Here is an 18,226-nt window from a genome sequence, read left to right as displayed (position 1 = left end):
TAATCATTGTGAAGGTATACAAAGTAAATGTGGACTAAATGGCCTGTGTACTGTAGCTTACAGCTAAAGGTGAGAGAAAGGAGTGGAGAATGAAGGCCATTTGAAACAGTGACTTAGCTTGGTTTGAGAAGTACAGGTTTTGATCCCACAATGCAAAAAGCACACAGAAGTCGTGTTTTTCAGACAGGATTTATCCAAATTTCCCCAACAAACACTGCAGCAAAAAAAGGAGGGGAAGTGAATGAATGAACACACCCCATGATGCCTGACCTCCCTCTCCCATCACCTGCAAACCTCTCTCGGGGCTGGCAGGGTTAGGGGGTGGAGAGAGCAGTGAAACTGGGTTTCGCCAACCTGGTGCCTCCAAACTCTCAGCAGCCGCCATCACCATGGCCAATGATCAGGAGTTAGTCCAAAGCCTCTGGAAGGCACCAGGTTGCGGAAGGCAAAACTATCCTACAACCCAGCGTTTCCACACCTGCACCCTCCAGAGGTGGGCTACAGCTTCCAGGCAATGTCCTGTTTTAATCGTTGGCTTTAGCTGGAGCAACTCTTCTTATCCTAGGACTGGCCAAAATTCCCTCTTCTTTGTAGCTGTTAAAGGATGATATCAAGGGTAGGCATGGCTGGGCACCTGCTGAGGCTCCATCTCCAAGCAGGGGACCTAATGGCAAGACCCTGCAGGGATTGCTCAGCTTCTTTGCCCAGGCAGCAGTGGTGGTGCAGAGGAAGAGCAGCTGCAGTCGTCGCCAACTTGCTCACTGGCTCCCTTGCCTTCCAAACAAGCAGGTGGCGGCCGTGTGAAAGGAGGAGGGTGGCAAGCAATAGCAGCTGGTGGCGATGGCACCAAGGGAGGAAACATGCAGGCCCCCTTCCCCTTCTGCAGCTGGTCACCTGAGCTGCAAGATGCGTGCAACAACCAAGAGGTGGAGCAAAGGGAGGGAGGGGCACCTGCTTTGTTTTGGACCACACAGCATGATTCTGACCATGATGGAAAGCTGAGCAGCTTCTCCGCACGCCAAATGCTGGGCTAGGGCATGGATTATTGACATGTGTAAAGGAATCCTGCCGTGATTTGTCTTTCTCTGAATATGTTGCCATTGAACAGCAGCTCAGCTCCTGGAATTTAGCTGGATGTGTTTCAATCCACTGCTAAAGAGAAGAAAGGGCAGGGACCCACTGAGCGGGACTCCAAGACAGAGGCAGATCAATGGGCTGATTGTCATTTCAGCTCTTGCCCATCTTTGCGGAACATGTTTACTGATGGTCCCTGTTCCTCCTCCATCATTGCTTAGGCTAGAACTGACAGCCATTTTGGCTGCATCTCAGAACATGCCACCTTCCGTCTAGCCTGGTTTTTAAAGGAAGCCCCTCGGAGGCCCACGGGGTGGGGTCAGGTATGGTGGGAGCTGAGCAAAAGGAGGTGGGCTGGGAGGCTGGCCAGATGAAAGGAAGACCAGGTCCTGCGACACGACAGAGAAGGGCAGCTTTGTCTTTAAAGTTCTTTAAAGTTCTTTAAGCACAGTTCTTTAAAAGGATGCCTTCACGTCTAGTCATCCTATAAGTACCATGCTGAATATGAAAAAGCTCATACTCTCCTCTATGGCAGTGAGATACCCTACTTTACAGAGGACAGTCCTCTGTTTGAGAATGCAGTGTACCGGAAGGGCTGCCCAGAAGGTCCAGTTTGAGAATAGTGAGCCACTGGAAGGACTCAGTGTTCCCCGAGGAGGGGGCTGATCAAACACAGGCTGCCTGTCATTCTTCCCCAGAGTGAGGAGATGGCTTGTATTATAGTAATTACTATTAAATTAGCACATGCAATTTGCTAATTTAGGAAAACCATTTTGGATGGTGCATTTTCTCTTTTTTTTTAACCATTGTTGAGTGGCCAACCTAATCTACCCATTTTCAAAGTGGAGAAAGTCCAAGGGACATGCTCTTCTACCATGGTCCACCTCTTTTAGGACCATTCATTAGGACTTGTGCAACCTGGCACCCACCCTATTATCGCTCCCATCACCCACAGCCAAAATGGTGGCTGAGGATGATGGATGCTGTAGCCCACCATCCAGAGGGCACCATGTTAGGGGTGGCTGTATTCTCAATGTCTGGCTTCAGTAAGACATCAGACATACCCTCCGCAGCTTCTTAGCTGAAGATGGCAACATGGCTGGAAAGGCCCGCATACCAAGGCGCAAACTAAGTATCACTCCATCTGATCCAGACTTGAAAAGTTCTATCCCAGCCTTCCAAACCCAGATGTGTTGGACTACAGCCACCCACATCCACCGCCAGCACATCCTGCTAGATGATGGAGCTGTAGTCCAGGACATCTGAAGAACACCAGGCTGGGGGAGTCTGCTCTCTTCTGCCTACCGCTCCCGCCTTCATTCTAGTCCTACCCTCCATTCTTCCTGAAGCCAACACATTTGGTTGCTCTTTCAGTTAAAGATGTGCTGGGGAAGAGAACCATTTTGTCCTACACTGTGCTGCCAACATCGCAACACACACATGCACAACAATTGTGGGTCGCACCCTCGCCAGCCTCAGCCTTCAGGCTGCGCTTTTCCGCGCATGCAGACGAGAGGGAAGGCAAGCGGAGTGCTGCGCATTTCGCTCAGTCTTACAGCCGCTCCGTCCCATTGCATTTCCCAGGCCGCTTTCCCTCACTCCTGCGGGCCTCCCCTCGTGCCCTCCGTCGCTGCGATGCCACGCTTACCTGATTCTGCTCCACCTTCCAGCTAATCGTCGTTTCGTTATGCATTCACAGGCAAAAGCTCTTCTGCTTTCCCGCTTGGCGTTTCCCCCAGGGATCCGAGCTTGACCTTCTGCTCTTCCCGCTCTGCACACTGTCCCTGGGTGACCTCAGCAATTGCAGTGGCTTTCAGCACCACTTGTGGGGAAATGACAGCCAGCTCTCCAACTCCCCACCCCAGAATTGTCCCCCTCACTCGAACGGCACAATGCCACCTCCTTCTGCACACACACTCTCTCTCTGCCTCTCTTGCTCTCTCACGCGCTCCACTAGTCTTGACTCTGTTTGAGGCTGTACTTCTCCTCTACCCTTCCAAGCCTTCTTCTCTCACTCCACATGCTCATTCAGTGGCGGCAGCATCGTGCACTTTGTTAAGCTTGGCTTCATCTTCATCTCTCCTTCATCTCTGCTTTGTTACCCATATTCAGTCTATTAGTGAGTTGGGTTGCTTTTCCCTGTACAGCTGGGGGAAACACACAGCCCCAGAGCACAACTTCCAATCCACACCCTGGTCAATTCTTACCGAATCTGCTGAAACAAGTCTCAGGGGTTTCATGTGCCATCTGAACACAGCAAAAGAGTCAACAGAACTCTTCTGGCAACAACACCTGGACAGCAAACTGAGCAAACCCACCGATAAGCTGACCACAGTCTCCCAGAGACCGAGATGTATCACACTTTTATTTGCATCAATATAGCGATAGTTTCTCAATTTGCATCTACCTATGGACATTTTACACAGATTGATGGGCTCTTTTGCCTTCTTTGCAATGCTATATTTCCTCTTTTATTGGCAATTTGTAAATTTGGATGAGTTCTTTTTGGCCACCCTACTTTTTTCAGTCTTGCCGATCTGTATCCTTGGAATTGCCTCTCCAGAGAGCAGTTTGATTCCACCCTTCTTCCTTCTGCTCCCTCCTCGAAACCTCCCTTTGCCATGAAGCACGTACCCCTAGTCCCCACGCCTTAGTGCAGGAGTCAGCTGCATGGCATCATCCACATTTTTTGGACTACAGCTCCCTTCGGCATCACTCTGCAGGAATTATGGCATTTATAGTCTAAAACGAATGAAAGGGGGCAGATTTCCAGCCCCTGCCCTTCTGAGATTAACGCTCAGTGTGTGTGCTGAAACACGCACACATTGGATGGGTTCACATGACTCTACAAGCTGTGGTGACTTTTTTCCGTGGTTAGCCTGTGGCGTTGTCCAAACCCAGTCATGACATTTCAGTGTGGCATGTTTGCTCTTTAGAAACCATGAAGTGACACAATAGCTTGTTCTATGGTGTCTCTGTACCATGACAGCTTTTTGTGTAATCTAGACCCAGAAAATACAGCGCATGGTGGAGAGCCAAGAACAAAGGCTGCGTGCGGCAAGCATGGCTGCTGCTACTGCTCGCTGGCTGCGGCGGTTTTGAGGGGTTTCAAGCCATCCCTGCTCCTCCTGCCTCCTGTCCCGGAGATCTTTCAGGCAGGAAGCAAGGCAGACGCACCAGGGCCTGAGACAACATGAAGTTCGGCACTTTGGGTCCAAAGTCCAAACAGCAAGTCCAGTCACAAATCCAAGTCACAGTCACAGAACAGGCCGGGTTCAAGAAACAGGCGCGCATCATGGAGCAGAGCAAGAGAAGAGCCACAGCGGGCAAGTCAGCAATAACTGAGCAAAGGGCGGAGCAAGGAGCAGGTGCTTTGGGACAGAGTAGCTGGGCAGGTTCAGGGACAGCAGGGTGTGGCAGGCAAGGCAAGGCAAGGCAACGAGGCAAAGCAAGGTGAGGCGAGGCAGGATCCGGCGAAAGAGGAGCTCTCGTAAGATGCAGGCACAAGAGCAGGCTCCCGTGCTCAAGAAAGCTGTGTCGCTGAGCAGTCTCTGCAAGAAGGAGCCCTATAGCTCTTCCCCGCAGGCTCCCAGGTGGGGCTCCTCCCGGCTCTGGAGGCTGCACCAGGGTATGTGACTCATCCGCAGCTACCAGGGCCATGATTCTGGTGCTTGCCCAGCAAATGGAGTCCTGGAACTGCCAGCCCTAACCCCCCCCCCCCCCCCACCCCTGCCACTAGGGAGAAAGGCAAGCAAGCAAGAGCAGGGCAAGGAGGACCTGGGCTAGGCAGGGGGGTTCTGCTCCCGGACCGGCCCTGCCTAGCCCAGGCAGCCGCTTGCCTGCTCCTGCTTGAACGGCTTCCTCTCCCGCAGCGGTGAAAGGCAGAGCCGAGTTAGTTGGGGACCCCCAAGAAGGGAGCATCCTCACCTAGCCCAGCTGCTCCCGTCTCGGACCCCTGCAAGAAAAGGCCTCTCAGGAAGGAGCAGGACAATCAGCTTTGTGGTGCTGCCCCCTACTGGGCACTGCAACCCAGCTGAATTTCCTCCCTGCTGCTCAGGCACTAGAGGGGCTCCTCTTAGGCAGGAGAAGAGGAAGCGACACCACTCCACGCCGCAGTGCTGACCAGCTGATCCCCCCATCCTTTGCTTGAAAGTGGATCGGCACCTCTCCTGCTCCAGAGGTCTCCTCTGGGGTGCTTCAGGCGCTAAGCCCTGTTTGGTTAGCAGGGCTGCTCGGCAGCTGTGCCCAGCCAAGCTCAGCTGGTGATCATGGCGGTCAAGCAGAGAAGCCCCTTTCTTCCTCATGGTGATTCCTGGGATTCTGCCTGGAGGACTGAGAGGGAAGGAGAGGAGAGTCACTATGATGAACCTGACCATCTGTTGAGTAGAACTTGGTTAAAATTGTGAACCGGGATTACTGTGCAGGGTGGCTCCGAGTGCTGGGTGAACTCAGCCACTTCTAGTTCTTGTTCCATTCCATTATATTCATAGAATGATACAAGAACTAATATTCTTTTCTGTACAGTTTTGAGTGTGTGTATTATGTGTACACCCTGACTTTTTCCTGCAAGGATGTCAAGGCAGCTTACACAGGGACGCAAAGATCAGGCCAAACTCCAGCTGTCCTGCATTCACTGGACGGCTTTCCTCTACTCAGGAGAGAAAGCCAGGAAGCGAGTCAAGCTGGGATCGCGTCCACAGATGCTTGGGAGCGGCAGCAGCTCCTCTGTGCGAAGCGAGCCAAGCCTGGAGATCACGCGGAATCTCACCTGCACGGCAGACGCCCGGGTCGCACGCGCGTCCTGGACGACTCCCAGGCCAGTGCTTGGTGCACGGCTGCCGCAGGGCAGAGGCAACGCAGGCCGGGTCCAAGGCGGGTCCCCACCTGCAAACGGGTTCCTCGCACTTCACTAAGCGAGCATACTCTTCCTCCTCCTCTCCATGTGAGCCCTCTGTGCCATGTGAAGAGCCACTTCTTTCTGTCTGTCCTGAATAGGGTGGCCATGCATCCTGCTTCAAAGAGGACCGTCCTCAGCTGGAAGGGATGCTGAACAAGCCAAGCTAAGGAGCCCCGAGAAGGAAGCACGGCGGGGCCCTCGGAGTGGCCCATCCACTGCCTCCTGCGCAGCCGACAGGCAGCATCTTTGCCGCTCTGGGGAGATGACGCTGTTTCCATTTAAAGCATAGTCATAATCTCTACATTGGCATCTCTACCTATGAATCCAGATGCAGATTTTATGCACATGCTCTTCCACCTTTTGAGCATGTGAGCAACCCTTTTATCTTCACCTTACATCAGTTGCTGTTGTGGGGCACACAAACAGTGAGAGATCTTAAAACCACACTAAAAATAAATGTAGCTTGAAAAGACCCCTTATAACAGCTGTCACCAGAAGAGTTAATTAAAATGTAATTAGCTATTACATTTTACTCTGAAACTAAACTAGCTTATTCCGGCCTTCTGAACCACTGCGGGATTCCTTTTTCACATGCATACATTGCTTGTGCCAGTGGAGAAAGACTTTCCAAAAAGCAGGGTGGCTGATGGATAATTCCATCTAAAATGTCACAATCTGAACATAAAATTGCTCCAGAATGCATGCGGAGCATCCTTCCGTTTCATGATTATGATCAAAGGAGAGGTATGCTAGCATTTCTTAAGACCCTGAAGATTCAAGACCTCTCTAAGTTCTCCAGGAACATGCTCTGAAGCAAGGGCTGTGGGGGGGGGGGGGGCTCTGTGACAGAAGGGGTTTTTTGAGATCAGATCCCCCACCCCCCGCAAGAATGAGGCCTGAGATCTGAAATGCGCTAAGGCCCCTGGAATCCCTTAGCAGAGCATCTTCATTGCAAACATGTCTATAACAATAGGAATGCTTAAGCCAGAAAAGTGGAAACATTTCAAAAGAAAGATGTACCAATAGTGTGTGCAGTGGGGAGAGAACAGCTTTCAAAACTCTGGCCAGTTATGCTTGGACATAAAATGATTGCATCATCAAAAATATGAATACTGAAAGCTGAACCCATGCAATTATTGCAAAAAGACAGCTGGTGTTTAGTATTTATTGATGGAGGGAAATTGTGCTATTCGGCATCTGTTGCAAATGGTATAGGTTTGCAAGTATTGCCAAAGTTTTAAAGTTAAATGTAACCCGAATGGAATACCAAAACAAAAGGGCTGCTCACCTGGGGAAAGATGTAATGGAAAGCTTTTTAAGAAATGGGAAAGCAGCATGGAATGGGAGGAGAGTGGCCACGTTTTGTACTGTAGGAAGGACAGTCCTCAGTTTGAAGGGCTGTCCAATCCAAGTCTAGCTTGGAGATAAGGAACCATCAGAAGTTTAGTTTAGTAGGGAAGGCTGGATCCAAGTGACTTGTGTGCTAGAGTGTGATGCATAGTATTTCTATTTAAATTATATTCCTCATTTCTGAGTTTGAATCCATCTATATAAATTTGCATATGGAAATTGTATGGAAAGGTGCATCTTTTTTTTTTAGCAATGTATTCCCCCACTCCACTGGTGCTTTGCAAATGGCAACCCGCCAAGTTGCCTGTGTTGGAATCATTGTGTTGCATCTAGATCTAATCACCCTTAGGATAGACCCATTGTGATGAATGAGGCTTAAGTTAGCAATGACTAACGTAAGTCCTACTGACTTCAATAGATGACTAAATCTTGCACTATCCCAGGATATGTATGTGAGGGCTGGACCATCACTCCATGATGCCTCGCACTGACTGTGCTGTGGAGATGAAGGGCTGGTGGGATTGTATAGAAAAGCATTTGGTCCTTGCCTCCGATCTATAGTAACTGGCAGACTCATTCTTCACATGCCAATCCCAACATGCAGCCAAACCGACACAGCAGTGTGCCCCTGCCCCCCAGCGCACACACACAATTATGGAACGTTGTCGTCTCTTTGATGCCACCTTAAGACTTTTTAATAGGATTTTTATCCTGCCACATTAGCCAATAAGGCTCCCTGAGCAGGTTACAAGGTTAACCCTTCTCCTTCTGCAGCATATGGCAGCAGATGGTGTGTTCTTAGGTCTTGACTTTCTCTCGTTGCAGATGGTTTAAAATGGTATTTAGATGTACGCCTGTTTCTCCAGGTATTGTATATTTATGTATTTGAATGTACAATGTTTTTATAATGTATGTTCAAAGTTTAAAGGTTTGTACACCTCCCAGAGAACTGTGGCTGTTCAGCCATATTGAAATGTAATGAATGAAGGAATACAATGCCATCCAGAGAAGGGCGGGGGGGCCACAGTCCTAACCAGCTAGGAAATTCTGAAAGGGTTAGGAATGGCTGCCTGTAAAATTTTGTTACTGGTCCAACTTGATTACGATGAAATTATTTTTATAATTATTAATATTATTTGTATAGGGCTTCCGTGTGTATGTGTGCACTTTAGAAAATACATGGTTTAAATTTTTATTTATATGAAATGATTTAAAAGTAATACTAATTAAAAACAGTGCATCTTTTTAGGCAACAGACCTCTACAGGACTGCAAATTTCCAGGCACGTTTTTCCAGACCTGTCCCTCTTGTCTAAAAGTTTATATATAATTCAGAGCTGATACCTGCGCATTTCAAACTGGCATCTCAAAATTAGCTTGCAGCACCTAGCAGCCTGAGATATTTTCTAGCTTTTCACAAACATGCACACATCAAATATGAATAAATTTGCATATGTTAAATAAATGCTTGAAGTTGCTTCCACACTACAGCTCTTTAGCGCTGCTGAGGCATCATTTTTCTGCAATTTGTCAGAATCCAAATTAAAAAGAAGGCTGCATACCAGCACCAAAGATAGTCCCATATGACTCGGCAAGATCTAAAGCTAAGATTCTCCTGTAAATATTTACTAAACTTTATAAATTTGTTTAGTAACGAATAAATCCCAATCACCAGGGGTTCACAGGGATGTTAGTTCATAGTGGCCTCCTTGCAGATTTATTTCTGACTGACTGATGGACTGGATTTAATTGTCCTTTGAATACCTTCTTTTCATTTCTCCAGTGTCAGTTTCTGTTCCTGCTGGGGGAGTGGAAGAGTGCTGGGTGTTAAGTGCTCATTTCTTAGAGTTGGATAACGTTACATTGCTCTCAAAAATTAGCAGAAACATGAAAGCAAGAAGTAGTTTGGGCCTCTCCCAATCCAGAACAGAAACTGACATGGAGCCACCGAGAAAAGCTATTCACGGGGCAATGAACAACCGGCCACACTCTGCACCAGCAGCCGAATTACCTGAGCCTCCTTCGTTCCCACTCCAAAGCCGCCTTACCTGCTAGAATGACTGGAAGTTATATTGGCTATATTCCCCAGAGCCACCGACAAAAAAATGAAACACTGGTTAAAATGTAAATACAAAAAGCAAGCAAGGGAAGCTAAACGCCACAAAATTCAAAGAGCAAGATAAAGCAGTCAATAAGATTAAAAACACATCTGGCTTAATCTTCATCTGATGGTTTGCAGCTCACTGACTTGACAGGTCACTCTACTGGTCCCAACATTTTTTCCTTGCCCTGCCTAAGAAAAGAGCATGCATAATAGCTGTAGCTAAAAAAAAGCTGGGCATGTGTTGCAGGCTGTGATCAAAGCTGGATCATTCCAGGTGCAAAATCATGGCCTGGTTCGCCAGCGATGACAGGCCACAACATGGGCTGAGCATGGATTGCCCTTGAGCCACGGCTGGTGGTCAGTTGCTGTAACTTGCCACCTCCGCACTATGGTCTAACTACGGATTATTAAGTGCAAACAACCCAGGAAGAGAACTCATGGTTTGTTCGATTATGAGTTGTTCATGGTTAACAACCAATAGTTAAACTATTCATAAAAGCACAAAGCACACATATTCACACAAAACAGGAACCCACAACTCAACAACAACCTATGGTTTAATAATACGCAGCCTATTCTCTGAGTTGTTAGGTGGGAAACAGATTTTTTTTTAATGGTGGGAGTTTTACTGAGAATGCATCCATTGGGGCATGATGCCTGATTAATTTTTAATCGTATTGTTGGCAATTTAATAATTACAATTATAATTTAATTGTAATTCAGAAGAAACATCCATGCCCATTTGAATCAATTCCTTTTCATCCTGTTGGATATTCTTGAGTCACGTATTTTCAAGCAATGCCACTGAATTTAAATCTGCATTTAAAACCAAACAAAAAACCCCTTCCTAAATTTAGGAAGCAGGGCCATCGAGCACAGTTGAGGGACAGCATGACAGAGTGGTAAGAATTATGCACCCTGACACTGATTCGAGTGTCTGATTAGGATCACGAAGGAGGTTTCCACTGCCCGCTCAGCCACGGTGCATGCCATGAGAAGCTGAACCAGCCGCCTGCGGTCCTACCTAGCTCACAGGCCCGTGTGAGAACAAAACGAAGGGCGGTGGGGGAGCTCGCCATGTAGGCTGCCTTGAGTTCCTTGGAAAAGGGACGTGATATAAATATAATAAAGCCCATGAATGACATAATTGAGTTAAAGACTAGCACAGCGATGGCGAACCTTTTAGAGACCGAGTGCCCAAGCTGCAAACCAAAACCCACTTATCTATCGCAAAGTGCCAACACTACAATAAAACCTGAAAACAGAGGTTTTCTGAGATTTTCTAAAGAAAAACAACTCACAGCCAGTCCAAGCAAATATGGCAGCACGCTGACCGGCCATGTGAAAGCTCAGATGAGTTGCGGGCAAATAATCACGCCTCGTGATGTTATTGCCTGCCGCTGCTGCTCCTCCTTTCCGAGCATGAGCATGGCCCCTGTGTGCACTGTTATCTGATGCTCGGCTGCTGGGGTGATGCTGGGGCGACTTGGTTCACATGCTGACATAGAGGGCTCTGTGTTCCCGCTATGGTACGCATGCCATAAGTTCACCACCACTGCCCTAGCCCTACCCTGGTGCACATCCCTAACCCTAATATAGGGCTAAAGTTCCATTGAAAAGTGGGCGATTTTGAAAAAGCCTTCCTTGAGCAGCTTTTCCTGCACACCTCATCATATCTATCCATTCTAAACACATTCCAACCATCGAAATCATGCCAGGGCACCTCATTTTTGTAACCCTAACCCTACCCTGATGCACATCCCTAACCCTGGTATAGGGCTAAAGTTACATTGAAAATAATGAGATTTAGAAAAAGCCTTCCTTCAGTAGGTTCTTCTGCACTGCTAAATATTTCTGCCCATTCTAAACACATTCCAACCATAAAAACCATGTCAGGTAACCTTGTTTTCTAACCCTAACCCAGTGATAGCGAACCTTTTAGAGACCGAGTGCCCAAACTGCAACCCAAAACCCACTTATTTATTGCAAAGTGCCAACACTGCAATAAAACCTGAAAACTGAGGTTTAGAAAAAACAACTCACAGCCAGTCCAAGCAAATATATCTATCTCCTTGGCAGTGCACTGACTGGCCATGCGAAAGCTCAGACGAGTCGCGGCTAATGAGTTGCGGCTCGTGGCATCATCGCCTGGTGCCGCTACTCCTTTCCGAGGGTGCGCATGGCCCCTGGGTGCGCCATTATCCAATGCTCAGCTGCTGGGGCGATGCTGGGGCGATTTGGCTCGCGTGCCAGGAGAGAGGTCTCCATGTGCCCGCTGTGGCACGCATGCCATAGATTCACCACCACTGGACTAGCATGTTCTTACCTGTAGCTTTTTTTTCCTGGTTCCTGAATAGTAAGGAGAAATTGGTTCTCCTACACAACTACGATTCCCTTTTGCATCTGGCCATTTGACACCCAAGACAATTCCCTCCCTGTTCTTAAACATGTGGGGCAGAAGGGGGAAGCAGCTCCAAAGGCCAGCAGTCCTTGACTGGGTTGCCAGCTGCCCAGAAGAAATCCAACTTGCACCTCTGACAGCATCCTGTTACGCACAGCTGAACCAGTGAAGATTTTCCCGGCACAGAAATAAACATCTTGGCTGGCAGCTACTACTGTCAGCACATCGAGTTAGCAACTGTATGCCTGGCTAAAATATGCTCAGCCTAGAGATATTTCAGGCATTCTTGTTAAAAGAAAAAAAAATATTCAGATGCTGTGGTCACAATCCAGAGTACTTTGGTACACTTAAGCTAGACAAAACCCAGGGGTTTAAGCATGCTTCTGTGCTGGATTGTGGCCAGTTGCTCCATTACCTGGAAAGGATTAAAAAAAGAAAAACATTTTAAAAGTATCTATATTCACCAGCTGGGCCAATGTTTCTTTTCTGCACAAAATATTATTTCCAATATTTCCCTGTTCCTTTCCTATTGCAGTGGGCAACAGTATTTTTCTAGCATAGGAATGGAAAACGCTTTCCCCCTTTATTTTCTGCCTATCCAGATGCTGTTAGAATAGTGAGAGCAGATGAAAGATGCAAGCAATCCTCAGAGATCAAACTTGCAAAAACAAGGAATAGGGTGGGAGAATTCCCTGAGCACATTCAAGGTTCAACTAAGCCAACATTTCTGGAGGTTGCAAACACATCTGGTCTGATTATCTGTCCATCTTGCCCAGAGAAGAGGAGCCCCTTGATGCTGCTGGAATCTGACTCCTGTCAGCCACAGCTGGCACGGGCAAAGGTCAAGGATGATGGTGGCCACAGTGCAACTTCTGGAAGTTTCCCACCAGCCCGAGGCTCCTGCTGAAGCTTTCCCCATCCATGCCAGTGTACTCTTGATGGGTTGGACTACAAGGTTCATGAGGGGAGTTGTAGTCTGACACTTCTGAAGGACATGGGAAAGGCTGATCTTCTGTGACCAACACTGATTCCCTGTGATCTCTGGCAGATCTCTTTCCCATCACCCCCACCCCAATTTCCCCCCTTTCCACTCTTAAGGAGGGGGCCCCAAACTTTTTGGATCTCTGAACACATCGAGGGATTTGAGAAGCTAGGGTGGGCTGATCAGCTCTGGCAACTACACCTGTTCCACCAACAGATCTCAGGCCGGGTCTTGCTGAGGAAACTCTTCTGCTGTGCGACTGCTGGACGCCTCTTGAAGTGCTGGCATTGCAGTGCAGCCAGCGCTTCTTTTCAGCCTGCTTCTTGGCTCTGCCCCGCAGCTGCTTCTTTCTGAGAGGGAGGTTTTGCCCTAGTGCAGTCTCTAATATTCACTGATGTACAGGCTCATTAAATTATTTACCTGCTTCATGGACATCCACAAATGGTCAGTTTAAATGGATTCTCTGCATCCTTTTGACAACTAAAGGACTGAGATGACAGTACTGGGAGGATAAACATTCACCACCTATAACGTAATGGACTGAGGACCTTACAGCATTCCCTATTTTTGAACTGATGGCATATAAATATCACCTTCGAATGGACAGGTGTTTGTATCTGGAGGCATAATGGCTAGAACATTGTATGCTTTTCCTGTAAACCCATGTATATCTATTTAAAAAACAAAGATATCTATCTACCTACCTACCTACCTACCTACCTATCTCACTTCAGGGATGCCTGCAGGGGTCCCCCTTCCTCTCCCATCAGAACACCTTCCACCCTCCATGCCCCTTCAAGCTCTGGAGAGGCATCTGGTGCATTTCTCTCTCGCTTTCCAGCTGCAAAGTGATGGGGATTGGCCACTCCCTCTTCCAAGGTGAGAGTGCTGCGTTTGAAATTGGAGAGGGGTTCTGGGCTGGCTTATGACCTCTCCGAAGCTTGCCCAGGCACCATAGGATTGCTTGCTAATTGGTTTTTTCCTTCTAGCACTGTTAAAACATAGGTACACAACTGGATGCTCTCCAGATGTTTGGGACTGCAAACTCTTTCATCTTGAGCATTGGCCACACTGGCTGGGGACTATGAAAACTGTAGTCCAAAAGAGCTGGAGGATACTGATACCCCTGGATTAAACTTTAATTAAATCGAGTAGACTTGCACACATTGGCAAGTCTACTCAGAAGTAAGCCCCAATGACTTCAGTGGGACTTACTCCCTAGTAAATACATATAGGATTGCAGTTCTAATCAACAGAAGGTACAACCCAATGCATGTTTGGACAGGAGAAAAGAACTACAACTCCCAACAAGGCCCAGCTGGCGTGGCTTGCCGAGGCATGCTGCGAGCTGCAGGACTTCTTTTCCGAGGAAACATGCATGAGCTTGCATCTGAAGAGGCTGCTCTGATTAAATGGGCAGCAGATTTGAAAAAGAAAACCCAACTGTTGTTAACAGAAGTGCTTTTAAGAACTATGAATGTCAATTCCCTCATCCCCCATACTCAAGACAGCATCCTTCAAGATAACACCTATTCCATGCGCGCATGCACAAGTGCACACGCGTCCCCTCATAACAAAGGAACTGCACTTTCTGCCTTGCACGTTCTCTTTCCTACCCTACGCTGCAAGTATTATTATTTACTATGCATTATATTTCTTTATAATAATAAATTAACAATGAAAGAATTTAATAATAATTAGACCATTGTGGAAATCCTCAATGAAACCACAACAACTGCATGAACATCTTACAGAAAGCAGGACCTCATCAAACAGCCACCGTGCAACTCTCTTTCCCTCCTCACACCTGTGAGCTGAGCAAGGAAGCCGCCTCTCCGTGTGAGCAGGAATGAAGGGTGCAAGGTCAAAGGTCTGCAGAGCAGCACAGGCTGGCTCTGGATACCCCTCCAAGTTCCTGGGGCGGCTTTCTGGCCCTTGAGAACTGAGGCACAGTGAGGAAGGACACTCCAAGAGAAATGGGTTGCAGGAAGCCTTTGAAACTTACAGCACTACACCAGGCAGCTGCACCAACCCTAGAGGGGTCAGACCCAAAACAACCTGTGAGGGCCTAGATCGTAGAGGCAACTTGCAACTTCTGCAGCAGACTTTTCCCCAGGTCACACCATTTTGCAGCCCAGCCTGTCCTCTTAGGGAGGTGGGATTTGCGCAAAGGAGCACTTGCACTGACGCTCATTTGCAAACAGAAATGCTATACCTCTCCCCAAAAAATACAAAGCAAGCCCCAAAGACAGTCCAGGAGTGGACAGCAGAGTGGAAGACACCTGGCAATTTAAGATGTTTTTGGCTAGACCAGATTTAGCCAAGCCAGTACCTCCCTCAGCACAGCCCTTTCCCAGATGCAGCTGGCATATTTTAATAGCACGGATTCCATCATCCCTGCAGACTCCCCAGAATAGCAGGTGAGGTGGTAAAGCTGTTCCTGGACTTGTATCATTTAGGACTGCTGGAAGGGACTGCAGGGATTTCGCAGCTGAACCTTTTCCCAGAAGACATTCCCTTGCAGATAGACAGAAAAGTAGCACAGCTGCAGGCAGGTTTGGCTGGAACGCTTCTTCCCAACATTCAACTTTCGGAGGCACTGTTTAAAAAGTAATAAAATAGGAGGCCCATTCATTCCTGCCTCCCCACACCTGCAATTTAAAATAGGATTGTCTGAACATGGAGGGGGTTGCTGCCTCTTGTTTTCTGACCTAGGCCTACATGATGAAGAGGGTGCTCTAAAGAGAAATAGTTTGCAGATGGAAGAACTAGATTTAGAATAGGGACTTTACCCAGCTACAGGCCTGGCAAGCCACACCTTCCCTCTGCACACCCACCTAGGGTCTGTCGCACCTGAGCATCTGCTTGAAAGAGGTACAGGATGGTGCGGTGGACCTCTGCTCCCAGACCATGGGCAAGACACTCTGTGCATGCCACCTCTGATCCAGCCACCCTGGCAGGCACACAGAACTGAAGCGGCACTCCACCAAAAACATGAATGGGCAGCATCCTTTTGGCGGAAGTACGGGTGCTTCTGGACTGCGCTCCATGGGTCTCGATGGAACACTGCATGTCATAAAACATACGACAGATATCTGAGATTTAACAATGGCAAATGAAAAACGAAACATGCTAAAGAACCAAAACAGGGACGAGGAGGGAAGAGACTAGACGGGAAAATTTTTCCCACTTCCAGTTGATTTCATCAGGATCCCCCACTTGCTCTTAAGCGTTTTGGCTTGGAACACCATCAGTCCTGACCAGCACAGCCGACAGTGAAGGGCAGCAAGAGCGGCACCCAATCCTGTCTTGCAGGCCACGATTCCCCACCCCTGCAGCAGGCCGTCATTGCTCCACTCTGACCCACCAGCCTCACTTTGGCCCTCCAGGTCAGCCACATGGCATGGTCTGCAGCTGGCTCTGGCCTCTGTTCGCACATTCTCAGGTGGTAGCAAAAGCAGGTGGTTTACAAATCCCTGAAGGTGATCTTTGCGTGCAGCCAGACGGGCGAACCACACGTTGTACAGACCTGCAACATACACATACAGAGGGAGACGGAAATTGGCATGAATATGAGACACAGCCCAGGCCACTGCATGTTACAAAGAATACTGACAGCAAAGGCCTGTTGCACGCACATGCTTAGAACACACACAAAGGTCCTGAGCTGAAGGCTGATTAAAGAAAGACGGCAGGATTCCCTGGCCAGCAGCCCCTGATCAGGGGCATCACTCATTTTGCCTTGACAAACAGGGAGCAAAACATGCAAGCAGAAGAACACCCAAATCTAATCACCACACCAGCTGCTTTTCTGTAATATTTTATTTATATAGAAATGCTTAAAAAAACATGAAGTAGCACCATTACTTAAGTCTTACCTTTATTATGTAGAACTTTAAATGTCAGAAAAATAAAACTCTTGATACAATTTCAAATCTTGTCTCAGCAAATATAATATTAGTATTTGACCATGAGGTTAAAGGCCCTTTATCATAAAATAAAATATACTTTGTTTTTAAACTTTGCTCAGTAAAGTACATTTAAGATCAAGTAACATCACCTACATATACATAAACAAGTGGTAAACAAATGTATTAAAATAGAAATACTAAACTATAGTGGTGCAACAGAATTTGTTTGTAATTTCCACTGAATTCTATTTATACAAATGTTAGAAAGCATCAACAGTTCCTCTTGATGTATGCGCAAGCGCTTCCATTTTTTGTAATAATATAGAATAAAATATGTTTCATATCACTGAATAGAAAATATGCTGGGTGAAGCAGATTTAAAAGATTTTTTTCTGAACCTATAAAAAATCTCCATCCCAACAGAATACTGTTCAAAGTATTACACATTTATGGTTTTGCAATTCCATTCACAATTGTGTGATAGTAAAATAATACAGTGTTCTTTGCCATAAGGCCATACTAAAAAATAAGAAAGTTTTAACCCAGCTACAAAAAAGTTCACTGAACTTAAATTAAAATACTTGTAAACATCTTTGCAATATGAAATATAATTTTTCAAGTCAAAAAGAATAAAATACTTCAATCTGTATTAATGCAATTTTTCTTTAAAACCTTTAAACGTTTTAATATATATAAGAGATATGTTACAGTTTCCTTTTTTTCTTTTTTTTTTCTTTGATAAAGCTGCAGTATCATAAGATGATTATTATTAATTTCTTTTTCACAGGAAAAAATCTTGCCCTTTCAAGAACATTCAAGAAAAGCAATCCATCCATAGATTTATTTCTGAATAAGCAATCTAGAAACTACCAGCACGTTATACTAACTGTTCACACGCCATCATAATCCATATGCATTTCCTACTTTAATTTAGGGAAGAGAAAGGGAGGAGGAGGGAGAGGGGGAGGGGGAGGGGGAGAGAGAATGAGAAAGAGAATGACAGAGGAGGGAGGGAGGGAGGAAGTGTTTTGGAAGCTTGGCCTTAAGAGAAAAACTAGTCTATTACTAGAATGTCGTTCCTTAATATTTATAGCATGCACCAGATGTTACAAAACCCCCCTAAACTGCTACAGTACACGCAATGCAAAAAATGAGAAACCAAACGAGAAGGACCCCCACGCGAGACGGGGCCCCTCCGGCGGGGCGCCCGGTGCCCGCGCCGCTCCGGCTCCACGTGGCGCCGCGCGGGGCCGGGCCGGGCCGGGCGGCGGGGGCACGGCGCCCGCTCAGGAGAAGATGCGGATGGCCTGCGTGACGGCGCTGTGGCACACGGGGCACTGCGGCTCCGTCTTCTCGCAGATGCGGTTGGCGCACTCCATGCAGAAGAGGTTGTGGCCGCAGGGCACCAGCGCCGCGATCACCTCGCTCTCGAAGCACACCGAGCAGTCGCGGCTGCCCTTCCTGCGCAGCCCGGACGACGAGCACGACGAGCTGGACGACGAGCTGGA

The 18,226-nt window shown here is 47.5% G+C and overlaps 1 protein-coding gene across 1 annotated transcript in view; it reads right to left on the bottom strand.

Moving 5' to 3' along the window:
- Nucleotides 1–18,004: 18,004 nt before the first annotated feature.
- The window catches only part of MEX3B (mex-3 RNA binding family member B), a 2,437-nt gene continuing 2,215 nt past the window's right edge, over nucleotides 18,005–18,226 (bottom strand). The window contains exon 3 of the mRNA XM_044438547.1: nucleotides 18,005–18,221. Coding sequence (XP_044294482.1) covers nucleotides 18,005–18,221 — 217 coding nt within the window. The remainder of the gene's footprint in view (nucleotides 18,222–18,226) is intronic.

The sequence above is a fragment of the Varanus komodoensis genome, unplaced genomic scaffold (assembly GCF_004798865.1).
Source record: "Varanus komodoensis strain SLA01 unplaced genomic scaffold, ASM479886v1 scaffold33, whole genome shotgun sequence".
In the NCBI taxonomy this organism is placed as follows: domain Eukaryota; kingdom Metazoa; phylum Chordata; class Lepidosauria; order Squamata; family Varanidae; genus Varanus; species Varanus komodoensis.
The sequence above is the reverse complement of the archived record's forward strand: the minus strand, read 5'-3'. Positions and strand labels throughout refer to the sequence as shown.